The 22,987-nt window shown below is 37.1% G+C and overlaps 1 protein-coding gene across 17 annotated transcripts in view; it reads right to left on the reverse strand.

The window, feature by feature from the left end:
* PSD3 (pleckstrin and Sec7 domain containing 3) overlaps positions 1-22,987 on the reverse strand; it is a 398,292-nt gene that overhangs the window by 209,880 nt on the left and 165,425 nt on the right. For all 17 annotated transcript variants that reach the window (XR_012064351.1, XR_012064354.1, XR_012064353.1 and 14 more), the window contains one exon: positions 9,736-9,825. Coding sequence is in view for 14 of the 17 variants with exons in the window: in XM_072950169.1 (XP_072806270.1) it covers positions 9,736-9,825 (90 nt within the window). In the remaining 3 variants the exon portion in view is untranslated. The remainder of the gene's footprint in view (positions 1-9,735; positions 9,826-22,987) is intronic.

Consider the following 22,987-nt stretch of genomic DNA (forward strand, 5'->3'; position numbering starts at 1 on the left):
AATGTCGCTCAAGGTCAGCCTTTTGGTACAAAGAAAAGTAGGGCAATTGTCAGTGTTAAATTTTTAACCTTCTCCCTGGATGAAAGGGTCAGATTAGCTCGGTCGATGGAACTCTGCAAGCAAGCTGAGCTGCCTTGGGCCTCTCCTTTGAAGCAAGTTCTTTACAGCGCTTGCAAACAGGTCCTTTTCAGAGTTTGGGGTTATAAAAAATTGCTTCCCTCTAAATCTTTTAATGGCTGATTTTGGGGGGCTTACCCCTATATATAACTGTAATTGATTAAGTCTAGCGGTTATGAACCTGCATAGTATAATTTTTATATTTCCTTATTATGTTTCTTCCTTTTCCAACAAGATACATTAATCTTTATTTAAATTGTGTTTTTCTTTGTTGATCTTTTGCATCTCTTTGTTTAAATGCTACCCTCTTGGCTAATTTCTTCATCATTTTCACAAGTTATTTTTCCCTAAGAATACCAAATAAGAAAACTGCATTTAAAACAAAACATACAATGCTTTCAGCCAAATATACATGTTAAGGAATGGATAAAGGTCACCTATATATTCTTAGAAACCTCCTTTAAAAGAGCCACATCTAAATTCCATCTTTGCAAAAGCAAGTGAAAACAAATGCATCTGAAAAATGACACTTACTTGGATTCTAAGTAACAGAATATGTAAGAATCATTTTAACTTAAAAAATGTTTTTAATTTTAACATATTTTAAAGGTTATTTTCCATTTATAGTTATTACAAAACATTGGCTATATCCCCTGTGTTGTACAAAACTCCCTTGAGCCTGTCTTACACCCAACAGTTTGCACCTCCCACTCCCCCACCCTTATCTTGCCCCGTCCTGGTAACCACTAGTTTGATCTCTAGATCTGTGAGTCTGCTTCTTTTTGTTAGAGTCACTAGTGTGTTTTTTAGATTCCACATGTAAGTGATATCATCCAGTATTTGTCTTTCTCTGACTTATTTCACTAAGCATGATGCCCCCCAAGTCCATTCATGTTGCTGCAAATGGCAGACTTTCATTCTTTTCTGTGACTGAGTAGTATTCCATTGTGTGTATACACATCTTAATCCACTCATCTGTTGATGGACACTTAGGTTGCTTCCATATCTTGGCAATTATAAATAATGCTGTTATGAACGCTGGGGTGCATGTGTCTTTTTGAATTAGTGTTTCTGGGTTTTTTTTTTTTTTTTTTGGATCTATACTCAGGAGTGGAATTCCTGAGTTATATGGTAGTCCTGTTTTAGTTTTTGAGAAACCTCCACACTGTTCTCCACATCAATTTACAGTCCCACCAACAGTGCACAAGGGCTCCCTTTTCTCTACATCCTCACCGACGTGTGTTGTTTATGTTCTCTTTAATGACAGCCATTCCAACAGCTGTGAGGTGGTATGTTACTGTGGTTATCATTTGCACTTCCCTGATGCTTAGTGATGCTGAGTCCCTCTTTGTGTACCTGTTGGCCATCTGCATGTCCTCCTTGGAAAAACGTCTGTTCAGGCCTTCTGCTCAGTTTCTAATTGGGTTGCTTTTTTTTTTGATGTTGAGTTGTATGAGCTGTTTATATATATATGGTGGATGTTAACCCTTAATCAGTCCTATTTGCAAATATCTTCTCCCATTCAGTAGGTTGTTCTTGCACTTTGTCAATGCTTCCTTTGCTATGTGAAAGCTTTTAAGTTTAATTAAGTACCATTTATTTATTTTTGCTTTTATTTCCTTGACTTAGGAGACATATCCAAAAAACTATTGCTGTAATTTATGTCAAAGAGTGTTCTGTGTTTTCCTCTAGGAGTTTAAGAGTATACTGCCTTACATTTAGGTCTTTAATCCATTTTGAGTTTATTTTGTATATGGTGCCAGAGAATGGTCTAATTTCATTCTTTTACATGTAACTTCTCTCAGCACCATTTACTGCAGAGACTTTTTTCCATTGTATATTCTTGCTCCATTTGTCATAGATTAATTGACCATAAATGTGTGCATTTATTTTCTGGGCTTTCTATCCTGATTCATTGATCTATGAGTCTGTTTTTGTGCCAGCACCATACTGTTTTGATTACTGCAGATTTGTATTATAGTCTGAAGTCAGGGAGCATGATTCTTCCAGTTCTGTTCTTCTTTCTAAAGATTGTTTTGGCTACTCAGGGTCTTTTGTGTTTCCATATAAATTCTAAAATTATTTGTTCTAGTTCTGTGGAAAATGCCATGGGCATTTTGATAGAGATTGCATTGAACTTTTATTGCTTTGGGTAGTGTGATAATTTTAACAATGCTGATTGAAAAAGGAAATTACAGGCTAACATCACTGATGAACATAGATGCAAAAATCCAAAATACCAGCAAACCAAATCCAACAATACATTAAAAGGATCACACACCATGATCGAGTGAGACTTATCCCACGAATGCAAGGATTTTTCAATATCTGCAAATCAATCAATGTAGTAACACCACACTAGCAAACTGAAGAATAAAAACCAAATGATCATCTCAATAGATACAGAAAAAGCTTTTAATAAAATTCAACACCCATTTATGATGAAAAACTCTCCAGAAAGCAGGCATAAGGGGAACATACCTCAACATAATAAAGCCATTTATGATAAACTGACAGCTAACATCATACTCAATGGTGAAAAGCTGAAAGCAATTCCTCTTAAGATTAGAATCAAGATAAGGATGTCCACTCACCACTTTTATCCAACATAGTACTGGAAGTCCTACCCACAGCAAATGAAGAAAAAGAAAAAAGGATCCAAATTGGAAAGGAAGAAGTAAAACTGTCACTGTTTGCGGAATAAAAAATCCTAAAGACGCCACCAGGAAACTAGTACTAGACAAACTCAGTAAAGTTGCAGGATAAAAAATTAATATACAGAAATCTGTTGCATTTTCATATACTAACAACAAAGTATCAGAAAGAGAAATTAAGGAAACAATTCCATTTACCATCACATCAAGAATAAAATGCCTAGGAATAAACTTACCTAAGGAGGCAAAGAGCTGTACTGCAAAAACTCTTAAAATACTAATGAAAGAAACTGACTATGACACAAGCAGATGGAAAGATATACTGTGTTCTTGGACTGGGAAATGTAACAATTTAATTCACTACCTGATTTATCATTCCATTAGTGGAATGAAGCATCTGAATTCCACTAAACCAGGCATTCTGATTTACATTCTTTCAATTTAATTACCACATCCCCTACCCCGCAGGACCCTACCTACCGTTCCCCACCCAGTTCAGCACACACACTTCACTGTAACTACAAATCAAAGAGAATGAAAAAACTTTCGGTCTCCCTTAAGAGACTGCAAGCTGATTTCAAAATTAATAAATTCCCAAGTAAAGGAGATAAAAGCAAACAATTCCTAAAAAAATTAGATTTCTGAGGAATATTCTGAAGTCAAATATCTAATCATAAGCAATAGCCTGAAAGGGTGGCATGTCACTGACTTACCCAAGCAAGGTTATGTACCTTGATTTCTAATGACTTCCAGTGACTGCCTTGTAACTGGTAATATTCTTAAAGCTACTTGTGTATTTAAGCTGCTTTAGGAGAAGGTATGTTTAAAACATCCCACAAACTGTATTCAGTTTTGCTTTTTACTTACATTAGGATCATCCTGAAAGACTTGGGTGTTTTGTTGTTTCTGTCCTATCATTAAGATGATGCAAAAAATTCTCAAATTAGAGAGATTTTTTAGCTTTTTTTCCCCTAATTCCTATTGGCATCTACTGAATTCAATTGCTGCTCAAGGTAAAAAATAATAATAATAATAATAATAAAAAAGAACTAATCATGAGTAGGATAAAAATACCGAGGAGACTGTTATCTGAGTATCAAATGATAGATGGCAATAAGGAAGCTGGGAGAAAAACAGTTAGGGTTTCATGTTTCGTTGCCAAAATCTTCAGGCTGGAACTCCTCAGAATGAAACACTATGCAGCCAATAACTGGCTTTCCACCCTGCGTGCTCCTAGGCCACTTTCCACTGGCTCCTTTTCTCTTTCTTCCTGTTGTTTCTTCTACTCTTTCTGGTAAATATATTTTGAAATGGGTACTTCCTCTCTAGATGTAAAAATAACTGGTGGCCACACTTGGAGTCCCTGAGTCTCTCCCACTATGTAATGTGCCATTTCTGAACAGAGTCAGAAATGGAAAGCAGACTGGACTAAAGATAAAATCTGTTAAAAATCAAGAAGAGAGGCTCATAGGAAGCTCAGAAGAAATGAAACTTGGGAAACAAGGAGGCAAAGGAGCAGGGTGCTATACTTGGAGCATGAGATAGACGATGATTCAAGAAAATTTTTTGGAGATTATTCTACACCGAGCTTCAGAAACCTGCATATGCTTACATGCCTACACTCTCACTGGTTCTTGGAATCTGCCCCTGATGAGTCTGGGTGGAGGGGATCCCCAGGCTAACACAGTCAAGAGCCTATGTAAACTGACGGGCAGCTGAGATACCGATGACCCCTGTCCTGAGCCCTCTGACCGGGGCTCTGGAGAGAGCACAGAGCAGGGAGACGCCTACGACACTTCATCCCCGGGGGTTTTTAGTCACTTCAAATAATTCACATCTCCATTAGTACCCCAGGATCTTCTTGGGATCTTTAAAGAGGACCAGAACTAACCTGCTTCCTCAAAGGTTCCCCATGATCCCAGGACCACTTTAAGGCCAAATGCTCCTTAGTCCCTCCACTCTTGCAGCATCAAAGAGCCAAACTGAATATAAGATATAATATTTGTATGGCAAGAGGGATAAGGTCCAGGAGAAAAGACACCGTCAGAACAAGGTAAAAAGGCGAAAAACATAGAGTTAACCAAGGTTCACTGTCAGGTGCCTATACTGTATCAAGACACTGTATTGAACAAATAAATGTCTCCTGCGAAGGACTTTGATGTCATTCTTTGGCACCAACAAGTCTTTAGAAAGAAAGGAAGCCATAAATGACAAGGGTCAAAAATCTTACCAGAAATGGAGGAAATACTCAAGGTCAAGGCCCAGATGGTTCCTCTTATAGAGCAAGTGTGTCTGCACAAGTGTGCTGTGTGTGTTTGGGCTGGAAAGGGATGAGGGACAGAGGTCCTGTCTACTACACTAATCCCACTCAGCTGAGGAATTGTGTAACACCTTGGGTCCAGGTACTTGCAGGAAAGGGTGGAGTACTTTTCCAGTCCCCTTTGAGACAGGTAAAGAATACAATAATATTAAAAATAAAAGTTATAATAGCTAGCACATCATTTACTACATGCTAAGACTCTAGAAACTTTATATATATTAACTCTTTTAATTATTAAAGCAATTAGCAGGGTGGAGGGTATAGTTCAGTGGTGGAGTGCCTGCTCAGCATGCACAAGGTCCTGGATTCAATTCCCACTAAAAAATAAATAAACCTAATTACCTGCACCCCAAAAAGGGGGTGGAGCCCCCAGTACCTCCATTAAAAAAGAAAGAAAAGAAAAGGAAAAAACAGAGGGGGAAAGCAACTCAATGAGGTGGGTACTTGCACACCTTGCATTTAATAATTAAAACCTTGCACTTCATAGCTGAGGAAATCAAGAGACAAAGTTTTACTGAGTTTGCTCACAACCCCTCAGCTAACCAAAGAGGGGAGCCAGGATTGGAACCCAGTCAGCAGAGCTCCCAAGACCATAGTCATAATTACCGTGCTGTCATTCTCTCGGGAAGTTCAGCCTCCAGCCAGAGCTGGCCCACATTTCACATTCTCATTCCTCTCTATTCATGTCCTGAAGAGTTTTATTATTTACTCGAGTCTTAGAGATGTCCTAGTAAACCTATCAGAACTAAAAGCGGAACTCCCTTTGTCCCCCTTTTTTCCCACCTGGTCCCCAATGACGCCTGAAGGTAGACATATCAAAGCACTGGGAAGGGCAGGCCCTGTGGAGCCGTGAAACACACCAGATGGTTTGGCATAGTTTGTTGAATGAATTCCTGTATTGATTTGGTGAAGAACTAGGCAGGAGTACTTATGAGAAAGACAGAACATTAATGTTCATGAATGGGAAATAGGGTGGGAGATGAAATGGAATATTAACATAAATAAAAATCAAAATAAGTCTACTACTGAAACTGCGCCTATATTTTAAAGGTCTATCTCAAACATCACATCCTCCCAGCCAGACTTCAACTTTAAAGGACCTAAATAATACTCTATTGTGACAGAAACCTGAATCCCATCGAGACACCAAGAAACACTCAGAGGGTTGGAGAACTCAGGTTGATTATGCCGGTGGGCCCAGCTCTGGACCTCAACTGCAGGTTTGCACAGGCTTTTATAGGGTTTTAGGTTTTGACTAAGTTCGCATCATATGCAAATGAGGTATTAGAAATGGACCAGCAGGAGTGAGCTTTTGGGAACCAATGGAATTTAAGGGTAAGTTTCGCTTTCCTAGAAGCCAGCCGTTTTACAGAAGCGCAAAAGCGGGAAGGCAGTGGCCCTGCTTGGCAGGTCTTGCTGGTCCCTTTGTGGGTTTTGCCCCTTCACTATCACTGGATATCTTGTAGTATCCAACTTATTCCATTTTACACCATAGATATCTGTAACTTATACTCTAACTTGTAGGGGAAACATTCTTACTTGCACAAAGCACTCATATACTCACATAGCTATTTAGGTCATTTGAATAAAAAGGGGAGCAGCAGTGGAACTGCAAATTGTGAAAAAGGGCTCGATGTACCATATCTATCCTTTTCACGTGGTCTAAGGCATTTATAGCAAAATATTTACCAAATTCTCTCAATTAAAGGCTTGAAACAAGTTCACTTTTCATACCTTTAAGTATGTTAAGGTCTTTTTTTGGTAACCATTTCTGCTGACAACAAGCAGAATTCAGTTTATACTTTAATTTTAATAAGAATAACTCCATTTTAAGGGAGAAAGGACCCTCCAACACTCTCCGTAGTTTGTGATCTCTGAGGATGGGGCACATTTGGTTCCGGCATGTTCTCCAAGTCCACACCTGGTGAACACACAGTAGGCCTTCAGTAAGTATTCCTGACTACACAGCCACACTAAACAACAGACTTTAAGTCAAAATGTTACTTCTGGTCCAAAGACATCTGAACATCAGACATAAATCCAAACGTTACTTTTGATCCAAAGAAATCTAAAAGCAGAAAGTTCAACACATAGCAATAAAAGCCTCGGTTAGATCCCTGTAACTTTAAGCATCTTACCTCATGTCAAAAAATTACAGGCACATATAACATTTAGTCTAAGTTGGAGAAGGGGTGGCAGAAGAGAAAAAAGGGTTACTCAGAACCTGTAAGATGATACCAAACGTGTTTGTATTTATCTGGATGGATGTATGTATCTGTCTGAGTGGCATGTGTATAATATTGTCCCCAAAATTCACACCCAGTTCCACCCAGTAATTTCACACCGAATTCCACCCAATAATTTATCTCAACGGGGAATCAACAGATAACTATTAAGAGGGGGTGGAGGGGAGGAGAGAATAAAAGATAAGAGACAAAGAGAAAGGGAAAGACAGAAATAAAGGGAAACCCAGAGGAAGAGAGAGGAAGAAAGGGAGGGAGAAGGGAGGAGGAGCAGGGAAAGGGATGGCCACACAGAAGAGTGAAATGAAACAAACGGTTTAAGAAAACCTCTTCCTGCTGAAATCTGTAGTGAAATCCAGATCCCGGCTGAAATGGAAAACTCTCCTCTTGGGTGAGTGGCTGGGGTTTGTTATGAAAGGGAATCAGTGTTTTACTTGACAATTTCCATGCCAAATGCCACTGTCATTCTCAGTGTTATTTCACTGTTACTGCTCAACTGTAAATAAAGAATAGTAGACCACGTATCTTTCCCCCTGAGGTTTGTAAACATGATCTCAGTTGAACTGCAACAAATCATCCACAGACTCTTGGCAGAGTAAATCAAAGAACATATGTTTACCCAAGGTGAATGGTATAGCCACTGGACTGTATATTAACTACAATTGGTTTCAGAAAGCTCCATCAAAACATGCTCTAAATCTGCCCAATAATGTCACTGAAGTCTAAAAGCGTCACCATAAAATTCTTTCTTGTCAGTTTTCATTTCTGACATAACTGATAAAAGCCTCACAAATCCTCTCCCAGAAAGACTCCATTATTTTCCATGCTAATGCCACTAGACTGAAAAAAGACCTGTGAACATGTGTCTACTACATAATTTCAATGGATGTACAGAACATACTTATCAAGTCACAATCCACCACCTTTACTTCCCATTCCCATTTGGAATTGTAGTTTCAGAAATAGCAGCATTTGCTCTATAAAGAAAGGACTAAAAAATACCTTCCTTATATAGTAGATACGTTATTTCTTCCTGCTTTTTTTCATAATGTAATTTTTTTAACAAGCTGTAATTAAAGCCAGTTAAGACTTGGAACCTCATCATTTTTACACCTTCTTTCATTTTCATAGTATATATGGCTTTCCAAATCCGGCAGAACTCGATTCTATAAATTTTACATAGTTTAAAAGTCACAAAAAATATAATAAAGGACTTATCTTTCAACTGGTACATTTCCACATTATACCATGATTCAAATATGTTGTCCTTCTTAGCAAATTCACTCAAGGGAACTGATTCCAAAAGAAATATACTTGTATACTTTCTTTTGAAAGAAAGCTAGACTCAAATAGAAATCTGTAAAAATCACATTCTCAACATATACATCTTATTCTGACTTCTGAAGTATTCACACCCATTATCAACCATTATTTTGGACCTTCCTTTTGTTTTTTTTTTAACTTTCTTTCTCTGGGAAGGTAATTAGGTTTATTTGTTTGTTAATTTTTAGAGGAGGTGCTGGGGATTGAACCCAGGAACTAGTGCATGCTAAGCATGCCCTTTGCTACTTGAGCTATACCCTCCCCCCATCAACCACTATTTTGTATCTGATCAAATGCACATCTCATTTATACTGCTGTAGAATGTTATGAATTCCAAAGTTGATTTTGCTGTCTCCTAGAAAACAATCTGATTATAGGGAAAAACATGCTGTTACCGACAATAAAGGCGAGTAGAAACAATTCAGGTATTTTACAATTACTTAGATTTAATTTAATCCCTTTCCAGAGATGATCTGAGTGGATCTGTGGCTAGGGACTGAACAGTGAGAACTGCTTCCTTTAGAATCTGCAAATGCTTTTTGTTTCCATAGTGGATATACCTTTGTGACCTTTCTCAAGTTCTGACAGTCGGCTTACAAGTAAATCAAAAACTATTCGTATCACCAGTTATTCCAAATCTACTTACTGCCTCAGTATTATTCATTACAATGTGGACTTTTTGGAATTATTAATTGAAGGGTATTCTGCAGTCAGACACGTCAAGGACAAGGCCCACCAGAAACATCATCAATAAAACCAAAAGCAAAACGCAAAATACTTAAGTGATCCTTAACCTAGATTAAAAGGTAAGCAGAAAATATAAGCATAAGCATATTTTAAAAACCAGTATTTAGGGGTAGGGGATTAGGATGTACAAACTACTAAGCATAAAATAAATAAGCCACAGGAATACACTGCACAGCACAGGGAACACAGTTGATATTTTATAATAATAATGGAGTATAATCTATAAAAACAATGAATCACTATGTTGTACACCTGAAATATAGTACTATTATAAATAAACTATACTTCAATTTAAAAAATAAAAATAAAAAACAGCTATTTCAACGCTTACTTTCAGTAGATCCTTGGAGAAATCACCGCCCTCATCTACCCCTTGGAGGTTTGCAATGAACTCTTGGCAGGTCATCTTCTTTCCGATATTCTGGAACAGAGGCAAACAATACATCATTATGACATATAGGGAACTAAGGCTATTTCTTGAAAATGTAGATTAAGCCAAGCAAGATTGACTTGGTTTTTCAAAACATTAACACATCCTCCAAACAGATGTGTATATATACATATATACGTGCAGTACAAATTTATATGCACGTGAAAAAAACAGGCAGCTTATTATGCCTTTAAAACTGTCATTAAATCTGAATAGCAAAGTTATGTCAAAGCTTTATTTTACCCTACAAAAGTATCTGAAAAATCTCTGCTACATTTATAAAAATAACATATAATGCAGTTTCTTAATGAAAAACACGGATAAGATGACATTTCTGAGCTGCACTCTGATACCTATTTATTTCCTTCACTTATGTTTCCTACATATTGTCAAGAACTGTGAAGGATCTGAGATTTTTAGCCTACTTTCAAGCTAACAAGTTCACCTCTCAGTCTCATGAATGCTGCAGAAGCAGGACTGCTGTGTGAAAGGCGCAGGGATTTATTACAACAGGACAAGCCAGGATATCAGCATTATCTTGCTCCGGTTCCCCAAGTCCCAGTTCTCACAGAGCAGCTTGAAAATGTATACAGCTGACACCTGCACACACAGCAAGAGCCCTGAGATTTGGGAATCTGAATCTTTGTAATGGGGCAGCAAGCATTTTGGGCTCTATCCTTTTGCTCTAAAGAGAAAAACCAGCTCTTATCTTCCAAGGCTGTGCGCTCTGGAGTCACTAAATCTTCCCATGCTGCTCATATACAGAATTGAAAAGATACAACCGAAGCTTTGGTTCACAAAATCTAAGAAAAGCAAGAGACCTGTGGAGAAGAGAACCGTCTCCAAGCCGACTTAAGGATAGTAAGTTTAACCCAAAAAGCCTCATTAATAAACAAAAATTAGGAAATCTGAACTGTAAAAAGAGAAAAGATTCAAACATGCTGACTGAGAAAATGAAGTAAAATTGCTATGACAGAGAATCACCTCCGATGCCAGCTCCAATCAACTAGTCAAAGTGGCCAGGGGTGAAGTCGAACCGGGACACCAACAGAAGCCTGCACAGGGCAGGAGGGGGATGGAGAACACAAGCAGGAGCCCGCCTCCGGCACCTCTGGCAAAACGTGGTCCAAGTGAACGTGACGCACGCTAACCTCTCTGCACACAACATGCAGACAAATAAAATGTATGCTCTGTAAGGCTACTTTATTTGTAAAGGACAAAGAGCACGGTAGAATGGCAGTCTTCAAGTTGATGCAGAATATTCCTGGAGATAAAAGACTTTAAAAGGAATGTGAAGCCATATTTATACAGAACTTACCTTCGAAAATACAGATTTGCCTGAGAACATACTCACCTATGTGTCTTAAAAGTAATTGCTTCCCATCCCCTTTCACAATTGCCCTTCTACCTGACACCGTGAAACCATCTGCCCAATCCATGCTATTCAATCAATTATAGTAAAAGGGCTGCATAACTGTTGTTAAAAACCTTACTCTTGCATCAGTGAAGAGGGCATACAGTCATAGTTTACGTGAAAGATTGGACGAATGTTTTAACAATGGCTTTGCCGCTTAACGTATTTGGTAGATATTTCCTAAAATTTGAATAAATGGAATCTGCAGGTCTAAGTTCGCATGAAAATTTATTTAAAGCACACAAAGGAACTTTAATGGAAATCCTGTTTCATAATATTATATTGAAAAAGACAGCCTCAATTTTCTTCATCTTTATCAAATGTATCAGATCAAACAAGGTGCCTGAAGGTAAAAAGTAACAAGTAAAATCAGTAGTCATTAAGGTAGGAGTTGGCAAGGCTTTTGGGGGATATGTTCCAAGGATTTGAGAAAATGCATGAATGATAACTAGGCAAAAAATCCTTTTCCAAGTCAGGTGGTTCCAATTATTTGCTTTTAACAAAATTAAAAAAAGATATAATTCAATCATCAATTAAGAACAAAAAAATTTTTTAATACATGCTTGGTGAATTCAAATACTTGCAACATTATCTGTTTTTAATCAATTATGCGTTGTTAATAAGGATAAAAATTTCTCTTAGAATGACATATTTAAACATTTGAAATCTTTTAGTCATAAGAAATCAAAGCTTTCATCTCAATTTATTTAATTTTTTGTTGCACATAAGTATCAAATAAAATAACAGCAATGAAAGTCTCCCAAATATAAAAACATACAATGCAAAGATAAATGAAACTAAGGAAAAGTAGATAAATTATGACTACTAGGAGCAAAAAAGTTTGTTTTTTTTTTAATATGGTGAGGGGGAAGTGTCAACTCACTGCAACTTTTTAAAAATACCAGCTTTATTGAAATATAACGTTCACCCTTTTGAACTACACAATTTAATGTTTTAGTATATTGATGAAGTTGTACAGCCATCGCCACTATCTAAATTCAGAATATCTTCATCACCCCAAAAGACACAACATACCCATTAGTAGTCACTCCCCAAACTCTCCCCTCATCCCCATTACCCATTTCCTGGCAACCAGTAATACACTTTTTATTTATTGAATCTTATGGATTTGCCTGTACAGGACATTTCATATAAGTAGAATCATATAAAATGTGGCCTTTTACGACTGGCTTCTTTCATTTAGCATTACGTTTTTAAGGTTCACCCAGATTGTAACATTAATAAGTATTTAATTTCTTTTTATTAGCAAGTAACATTCCATTGTATGAATATACCAAATTTTTTAATCCATTTAGAAGCTGGTGGATACTTGGACTGTTTCCACATTTTAGTTATTATAATGTTGCTATAAATATGTGTGTACAAGGTTTTGTGTGGACATGTTTTCATTCCTCCTGTGCATATAACTCAGGAGTGGGATTGCTGGGCCATACGGTAGCTATGTTTAATCATGTGAGGACTGGCGGCACCGGTTTCCGTCCCCACTGCAAATGCGTGCGAGTTTCCATTTCTCTACATCTGCACCAACACTCATCTGTCCTTCCTATTTTAGCCAACCTAGTGGGGGTGAACTGGTGTCTTGTTGTTCTGATTTGCATTTTCCTCATGACGAATGATGTTCAGCATCCGTTCATGTGCTTATTGGCCATTCGTATATATTCTTTGGAGAAATGCCTGTTCAAATCCTCCACCCCTTTCTTATTTGTTTTTTTACTTTTGACTTGTTAAGTGTTCTTTATATATTCTGGACACAAGCTCCTTATCACACACGTACTTTGCAAATACTTCCTCCCATTCTGTGGGTTGTCTTTTCACTTGATGGTGTTCTTTGAAGACAGAAAGGTTTTAACTTAGATGATACCCAATTTATATTTTTCGTTTGTTGCTTGTGCTTTTGGTATCATATGTAACAAGCTATGTCTAATCCGAGGTCACAAAGGTTTACTCCTCTCTTTTCTAAGAGGTTTTAGTGTTAGATCTTACACTTAGATATTTGATCCGTTTTCCATTAATTTTTTCTACAGGGTGGGAAATACAAATCCATCTCCTTCCTTTGCATGTGGCTATCCAATTGTCCCAGCATATGCATTCCTTCCCCACTGAATGGCCTTGGCATCCTTGTCAAAAATCAACTGACCATAAAAGGGTTTACTTCTGAACTCTTAACTGTATCGCATTGATCTCCATGTTTGGTTTGATGCCAGTGTAACACTCCTTGATTCTTGTAGCTTTGTAGCAAGTTGTTTTTGCCTTTGCATTCTTTCTCTTATGGTTAAAAAACACAGTTTACCACCTTAATGCTTTTTACATGTATAGTGTCAGCAGTGTCATGTATAGTCACATTGTTGTGAAACAGATTTCCAGAACTTCTTCATCTTGCAAATCTTAAAGTCTATACTCATTAAAAAACTTCCCTTTTCCCCCTCCCCCGGCTTCTGGTAACCATCATTCTACTTTCTCTTCTGTGAATCTGAATATATAGGTAATTTATGAAAGTGAAATCATAGAATATTTTCTTTCTATGACTGGCTTATTTCATTTAAAAAATGTTCTCAAAGTTTATCCATGTTACAAAATAGGTCAGAAGTACCTCCTTTTTTGAAGGCTGAATATTTCACTGTATGTATACCACATTTTTGCTTATCCATTCATCCACTGATTGACATTTGGGTTGCTCCACTTTTGGGCTAAATGTGAAGTGCTCTATGAACATGGGTGTGCAAAAATCTCCTTGAGACCCTGCTTTCAATTATTTTGGGTATACAGTCATACTACTTTCCATAGGGTTGCACGATTTTCCAGTCCCGCTAACAGTGTACAAGGGTTCCAGCTTCTCCACGTACTTACTTGTTATTTTTTGTGTTTTTCAAATCATAGCCATCCTAATGTGTGTGAGGTGGTGTTTACTGTAGTTCTGATTGGCATTTCTCTGACAGCGAATGTTGAACATCATTTCATATGCTGCTTGGTTAACTGTATATTATCTTCAGGTAAAAGTCTATTCAAACCCTTTGCCCATTTTTATTGGGTTATTTAATTTTTTGTGGTTGTAGAGCTGTAAGAGTTCATTATACATTCTGGATATTAACCCCTCATCAGATATATGATTTGCAAACATTTCCTCCCATTCTGTAGGTTGCCATTTCACTTTGTTGATTGTGCCCTTTGTTGTAGAAAAGTCTGTTAAGTTTGACGTAATCACATTTGCCTATTTTCACTTTTGTTACCTGAGCTTTGGGTGTCAGATCTAGAATCATTGCCAAGTCCAGTGTCATGAAGCTTTTCCTCTATGTATTCCTTTGTGGTTTCAGGTCTTATATTTAGGTCTTTAATCTACGTTGGGTTAATTTTATATGGTATAAGGTCAGGGGGCAACTTCATTCTTTTGCTTGTGGACCCCCTTCGTTCCCAGCAACATTTGTTGAAGAGGCTGTCCTTTCCCCATTGAGAGGTCATGGCATCTTTGCTGAAGATCATTAGCCCATACATTCAGGGGTTGACTGGGGGGCTCCGTATCCTAGCCCACTTGGCTATTTGCCTGTCTTTATGCCAGTATCACTCTCTTTAGATTACTGTAGATTTGTAATATGTTTTGAAATCACGAAGTGTAAGTCCTCCAATGTGGCTGTTTTTCAATTTGTTTCAGTTATTCACAGTCCCTTGAGATTCCATATGAATTTTAGGGGAAAAAAATTCTATTTCTACAAAAAAATGCCAGTGGGAATTTGATAGGGATTGTCTTGAATTTCAGGATTAGTTTATCAAATTTCTGGAAGGCAAAAAGTCAGCTGGGATTTTGACAGTGACTGTGCTGAATCTCAAGACCAGTTTGGAGAGTACGGCACTTTAACATTAAGCGTTCCAATCCATGACCATGAAATAACTTTCTACTTGTTTGGTTTCCTTCAGTGTTTTGAAGTTTTCAGCGTCAATGTATTGACCTCACTTTAAGTTTATTCTTAAGTATCTTAGTATTTCTGATGATATTGTAAAGGAAATGAATTTCACTTTCCTGTTGTTCATTGCTAGTATCAGAAATACAAATGAACTTTGTATATTCAACTTTTATTCTACAGCCTTGCTGAACTAGCTTTTTAGATTCTTCAAGTTTTTTTCTTTTGTAGAGTCCTTAGGGTTTTCTGATATAAAAGCTCACGTCTTCTGCAAACAGAGAAAATTTTACTTACTTCTTTCTCATCTTGATGCATTTTATTTTTTTTCCTTGCCTAACTATGCTGGCTAAAATCTTCAAAAAGTTACAAAGAAGGGCCAAGAGTTGATATTCTTGCCTTGTTTCTGGTCTAGAGGACAGCTTTTCAGTTTTCATCACTAAGTATCAGGTTAGCTATGAGTTTTTTCATAGATACTCATTGTCAAGAATTAAAGAAATTCCCTTTTTTCCTGGTTTACTATCTGTTTCTTTTTAATTATGACATGGTGCTGGGTTTTCACAAGTGCTTATGTGTCTACTGAGATGATCATACAGCTTTTCTCTGTTATTCCATTAATATGGGGATTAGATTGATTTTCATATGCTGAACCAATCTTGCATTCCTGTAATAAAACTCAAATGGCTGTGATGTATAATCCTCTTTTTTTTTTTCTGGAGATAATTAGGTTTGTTTGTTTGTTTATTTAATGGTGGTACTAGCGATTGAACCCAGGACCTCACATATGCTAGGCATGCGCTCTACCACTGAGCTATACCGTCCCCTCTAATCCTCTTTATATGTTGCTAGAGTAACTCTGGCTTTCTCTTTTCTTTTCTCTCTTTTTTTTTTTTTTTTTTTTTAGGATTTTTTGTCTGTATTCACAAAGGGTATTCATAAGGGATATGAGTTTCCTTGTGATAGCTTTGTCTGGCTCTGGTATCCAGGTAATACACTCCTCATAGAATGCTCTGGCAAGTGTTCACTCCTTTTTTTTTTTTCTGAAGATTTTGTGAAGGATTTATATTAAAACTTTTTAAAATGTTTGGTGCAACTCACAAGTAAAGCCATCTGGTCTTTTCTTTGTGGGAAGCTTTTTTTCTCTAAATTACTAATTTAATCTCTTTATGTGCTATAGGTCTATTCAGATATTCTATTTCTTCTTGATTCAGTGTCACATTTTTTATTGTTCTAGAACTATGTCCATTTGACCTTGGTGATCTAATTTGTTAACATACAATTGTTGACAGTTTTGCTTATAATCCTATTGCTTCTGTGAGGGAATAGTAATGCCCCCACTTTCATTACTGATTTTAGTAATTTCAGTCTTCTTTTTTTCAGGGTCAGGCTAGCTAGACATTTGTCAATGTTATTCTTTTCAAAGAATAAACCAGTTTTATTAAAGTGTTTCTTTATTGTTTTTCTGTTCTTTAACTTGTTTCTGCTCTGTATTATTTCCTTCCTTCTGCTTTCTTTGGGTTTAGTTTGCTTTATTTTTGTTTCTTATATTGGAAGGTTAGGTTATTGCTTTGAGATCATTCTTATTTTTAAATATAGGCATTTATAGCAACAAATACACCACTTAACAATGCCTGAGCTGTATAAATCTTAACTGCATTTTAATTTTCATGAGTCTTAAAGTATCTTTCCATTTCCCTTGTGAATTTCACCTTTGACCCATAGGTTATTTAGAAATACGTTGTTCAATTTCCACAAATTTCATTCTGTTAAGGATTTATAATTCTGTCCCATTACACTCAGTGAATATACTTTGTATATTTTCAGGCCTTTTCAATTTATTGAGACTTGTTTTATGTTCTGTCCTGGAATATGTCCCATTTTGTACTTGAAAAGAACACATGTTCTTCTGTTGTTGGGTGGAGCGTGCCATAGATGTCTGTTAGAGCTAGTGAGTGTTCCCCACATTTCCCCACAGCTTCACTGAGATACAGCTGACATACAACATTCTGTAAGTTTAAGGTGTCCAAAGTGGTGATTTTATATACATATATATATAGCAAAATGATTACCACAGTAAGGTTAGTTAACAGATCCATCACCTCACATAGTTACCCTTTTTTCTGTCTGATGAGAATTTTTTAAATCTACCCTTGGCAACTTACAAATAAACTTCACAATACTGTTCATTACAGCTACCCTGATGTACTGCCTCCAGAATGTGTTCATCTTGTAACTGGAAGTTTGAAACTTCTGACCACTTTTACCCATTTCCTTCACCCTGTAGCCCCTGGCGATCACCAGTCTGCTCTGTTCCTAAGCTCTTTTTTTTTCCTTTTCTCCTAGCCTTACTGAGATACAATTGACATATAACATTCTGTAAGTTTAAGGTGTCCAACAGAATGATTCAACATATGCACACATTGCAAGACAGTCACAATAAAGTTAACACATATATCACTTCATATTTTTACTTTTTTGTGTGGTGACAACTTTTAAGATCTTTTCTCTTAATTTTCAACTACATGGTACAGTACTATTAACTACAGTCATCATGCTGTGCATTAGATCCTGAGAACTAATTCATCTTATAAATGAAAGTCTGTACCATTTGACCACCTTCACCCATTTCCCCCAACACACACCTGATCTTGGCAACCACCAATTTGCTGTGTCTATGAGTTTGGGTTTTTTTAAATTTAGATTTAACATATAAATAAGATCACACAATATTGTCTTCTCTGACTTAGTTCACTAGCATGATACCCTCAAGGTTCATCCATGTTGTTGCAACAGCAGGATTTCCTTCCATTCTGTGGCTGAATAACACTCTATTGTGTTTTCTATCTACTTACCTACCTATCTACCTCACATTCTCTTTACCCATTTACGAATGAACACAAGTTGTTTTCATGCCTTGGCTAGGGTAAATAATGCTGCAATGAACAGGGGAGCACTGGTATCTTACAGAGATAGTGATCTCCTTTCCTTTGGCTATAAACCCAGAAGTGGGATTGCTGGATCATATGGCAGTTCTATCTTAATTCTGAGAATCCTCCATTGTTTTCTACACATAGCTTGTATTAAGTTACATCCCCACCAGCAGCACACGAGGGTTCCCTTCTCTCCACATCCTTACCAGCACTCGCTAACTCTTGCCTTTTTGAGAACAGCCAGCCTAGCAGGTGTGAAGGGATAGCTCACTGTGAGCTGATCTCTCACTATGGTTTTGATTTCTGATGATTAATAATGATAAGCATCTTTTCATGTACCTGTTGGCCATTTGTATATTTTCCTTGGAAAAGTTCTGCTCCTTTGCCTAATTTTTAATTGGATTATTGTTACTATTGCTGGTGAGTTGTATGAGGCTCCTCATATATTTTTATTATTAACCACTTAGCAGACATACAATTTACAAATATTTCCTCTCATTCCACAGGTTGCGTATTCATTTTGGTGATGTTTCCTTTGCTGTGCAGAAGCTTTTTAGTTTGTTGTTGTCCCATGTATTTACTTTTGCTTTTATTGCTTTTGCTTTTGGTGTCAGAGGCAAGAAGTCATTGCCAAGATCACTGTTCAAGAGCTTACTGCCGGTTGTTTTCTCCTAAGGGAGTCAATGTTTCAGGTCTTACATTCAAGTTTTTAATCCATGTCTTTAATTTCATGAATGGTGAAAGGTCAGGGTCCAGTTTTACTCTTTTGCATGTGGTTATCCAGTCTGTCCAACATCATTTATTGAAGAGACTACCCTTTCCCTCATTGAGTATTCTTAGCTCCTTTTTCAAATATTAGTTGACTGTGTATGTTTGGATTCATTCCTGGGCTCTTCATTGTGTTCAGTTAGTCTATGTGTCTATTTTTATGCCAGTACCACACTGCTTTGAAGCATAGCTTTGTAGCATAATTTGAAATCTGGAAGTGTGATGCACTGCCTTTGTGGGTTTTTCTCAAGACTATTTTGGCTACTTGGGGTCCTTTGTGGTTCCATACAAACAAGGCTTACTTGTGTTTGAGAGGTTTCTGATATCGATTCAATCTCCTTACACATTACTGGTCTGTTTAGGTTTTCTATTTCTTTATTATTCAGTCCTGATAAGCTCTATGTTTCTAGGAATTTATCTATTTCTTTCCCGTTGTCCAATTTATTGACATATAATTGTTTACAGTAGTCTCTTATAATCCTTTATATTTCTGTGGTATCTGCTATAATGTCTCCTCTTTTGTTGATAATTTTGAGTCCTCATTTTTTCTTGGTTAATCTAGCTAAAGGTTTGTCGATTTTGTTTATCCTTTCAAAAAACCAACTCTTGGTATCGTTAATCTTTTCTGTTGTTTTCCGGTTTTCCATCTCACTTATTTCTGCTCTTCTCTCAGCTCTACTCTTTACTATTTCCTCCTGCTAATTTTGGGCTTAGTTTGTTCTTCTAGCTCCTTGAAGTGTGATGTTGGGTTGTTGGAAATCTTTCTTTTTCCTTGATGTAGGCACTTACAGTTAGTTCTTCTTAGAACTGCTTTCGCTGCATCTCATAAATTTTGGTATATTGTGTCACCATTTTTTATTGTCTCAAGATACTTTTTTCACTTCCTTTTTCATCTCTTCTCCAATCCATTGGTTGTTCAAACTATGCTGTTTAATTTCCATGTATTTGTCAATTTTCCATCCTTGCTTTCTAGTTTCATATCTTTGTAGTCTGAAAACATACCTTTATCATCTTCAATGTGTTGAGACTTGTTTCATGCATAACATGATCTAGCCTAGAAAATGTTCTATGTGTGCTTAAAAAGAATGTGTATTGTGCTGCTGTTTAATGGAATGTTCTCTCTCTATATATATATCTGTTAAGATTCATCTGATCTATAGTGTTATTCAATTCTGCTGTTTCCTTGTTGATTGTCTGGATGATCTATCCATTGGTGACAGTGGGGTATTAAAGTCCCCAATAGTATTATACAGTTGACTTTTGAACAACATGGGTTTCAACCACACGGGTCCACTTTCAATATACTTATTGAAAACATTTCTGGAGACTTGCAGGAATTTGTAGAAACTCACAGAAGAACTTCATGGCTCACAGCCTACCATCAAAGATAAGTGGGTTTTTTTTTTCTTAATGTAGCAATGTTTCCAATATTGTATTATGAAAATGACTGTAATATTCTATACCATAAAAATTTTGTAATGATTCATTCATTAGTATATAGGCTAGGCTACCATGAAGCAGTTGTATTGCTGCTTCTTCATTATGAATGCATGAATCATTTATATCTGCAAATAAATATGAATTTTTTTTCACATTACCTTTTCATTTTGATAGCTGATGCTAATACATATAACACCTACAGCATTCTGTATCATATAAGACAGTATTGACACAGGTACTGACAGAGGATTCATCTTGTAAACAGGTGACATAAACTTAATGGTATCAATAAATACAGTACAGTAGTATAAATGTATTTTCTCTGCCTTATGATTTTCTTAATAACATTTTCTTTTCTCTAGCTTACTTTATTGAAGAATAAAGTATATAATACATTTAACACACAAAATATGTTAATTGACTGCTCATGTTACTGGTAAGGCTTTGGGTCAACAGTGGGCTATTAGTAGTTAAGCTTTGGGGAAATGAAGTGTTACATGTGGATTTGTGACTGCATGGAGAGTCAGCGCCCCAACCCCACCTTGTTCAAGGGTCAACTGTATTGCTGTCTCTCTCCTTTCAGTTCTGTTAGTATTTGCTTTATAAGTGTGGATGCTCCATCGTTAGGTGCACAGGATGCTATTTGTCAGTTTTTCCATCTGTGTATTTTGGGGCTGTGTTACAAATTGCCTATACTAATTAGAACTATTACATCCTCTTGGTAGGTTGACCCTCTTATCATTATAAAATGTCTTTGTCTCTAGCAATTTTTATCTTAATGTGCATTTTGTTGATATTAACGTAGCCACTCCAGCTCTCTTTCAACTACTGTTTGCATGGTGCTTCTTTTTCCAGTCTTTTACTGTCAAGTTACTTATCTCAGAATCTCAAGTGTGTCTCTTAAAGATGAAATTGGATTTTTTAATCCATTTTTCTAATCTTTCATGTCCAATGCCTGGTTTTTCTCAGTAGCAGTTTCTATTGATTGCTATTTTTACTATGTATGGGCCGTACTTTCCTATTTCTTTGCAAGTCTCAAAATTATTTGTGGAAAACTAGACACCTTAAATAATATAATATGGCCACTCTCTATAAATCAGGTTCCTCCTCCTCCCCAGCTGTTTGCTGCCACTGCACTGTTTGTTTACTGGCTTTTCCCGAATAATTCTGTAAAGTCGATGTTCTCTGCTGTGTGTGGCCCTTGAAGCCTCTGCTCAGCCCAGCAGTCAGCCTACTGCTGGACAGAGTCAGGAAGCAGCCCAGCCTGTGCTGTGCGGTTTTGTGTGTGTGCTGAGGCTCCAGGAAGCACTTCACAAGTCTTCCTTAACCTTCACTTTCTGCTTGTGCAGAATCTCAAAGTCAGAGATGAGTGTGAGAGCTTTGGGTCCTCTCACGTGTTCCTGGGCAGGCGGCCACAGCCTCCCAGCGACATTCAGAGCTCACCGGAGCCCTTCATGCGCCTTAGTTCCCAGCTTTTCCTTCTGAGCCTTTGGTCAGCTTCCTGTTTGCCCCACCTGCTACCAGCACCTCAGGCAGGAGTGATACTGAACAACTGCCACAAACTCTGGGAAAACTGTCTTCACCGAGTGAGCACGGAATCAGAGCAAAGAAGGATGAGTCCTGAGAGTGAAGCCAGACAAGTCACAAACAGCATGACAATTCCTTGGGAACGGGGCTTTTTGGAGAGCTCGAAATTGCCCACTCCAGTGATTGCCAGGCATGTGGTTTTCATAGTTACTATGATTGTGAGACTTGGTTTTCAAGATTACAGTGGAGCTGGGGAGAGGGGAATGGTAAGAGGGCAAATGAAAACACTACAAAGCTTACTGTTCTTATGGAAATTGGCTTTTTTTTCCTCCCATAAACAGTCTTTAGATTGTGGAGAGCCTTGTGGTTAATTTCCAGGGTTCCGAAAACCTTTATTTGGACCATTTTTGCCAGTGTTCTCATTGTTTTGGGGGAAGAACAGATTTTCAGAACTACTGTTGTTCAGAAATGCTTCTCCCTGACTATAATCTTTAGGCTCTAATGAAAGACTATTTTGAATACCAATAATTAATATTCATATCAAAAATTATGTCTTTTTATAAGTTTTAATTACTTAAAATTAAATATTTAGATGACAACTTTAAGCTGGATGAGAAGATACTAGGTTTTTCAAATTCTTTTGGAAGATTCATGAGTCATATGTTAAATGATCACTGACTCAAAATGCTTCTTTAGGACACCAGGAATTTCTATTATAAGCTGTAAATAAAACTTTCCTCATTTAATTAACAACAATTATTATGTTTTTCAACATTTAAAAACAATGGTAAAGTCCCTGTAGTTATTTTAGTTTATAAAATCATACTTCACTCTAAATTCAGATTTATTTACCTGCTTAATTGGTATTGCCTTTTGTATACTTTCACAATAACCAAACATGGTCTACATTAGTATAAAGGTATCAGTTTGATTTACATGGAGTTTGAAACAGCAATTAGGAAAACAGCAATGGGGTGGGGTGGGGATCGATATGTAAAGTCAGCCCAACAGAAGACCACTCAAACACTGTGGTCCCACAGGAACGAAGCGTTAGTACCGTACCCACGCACTGAGTCTCAATTTGTCTGCCCAGTGCAGGGAATAAAGACAACCAAGGTGCATGGCTTCCTAGGGCCAAAGCTGCTCAACAACTTCTTAAATAC

The sequence above is a fragment of the Vicugna pacos genome, chromosome 26 (genome assembly GCF_048564905.1).
Source record: "Vicugna pacos chromosome 26, VicPac4, whole genome shotgun sequence".
Taxonomy (NCBI): domain Eukaryota; kingdom Metazoa; phylum Chordata; class Mammalia; order Artiodactyla; family Camelidae; genus Vicugna; species Vicugna pacos.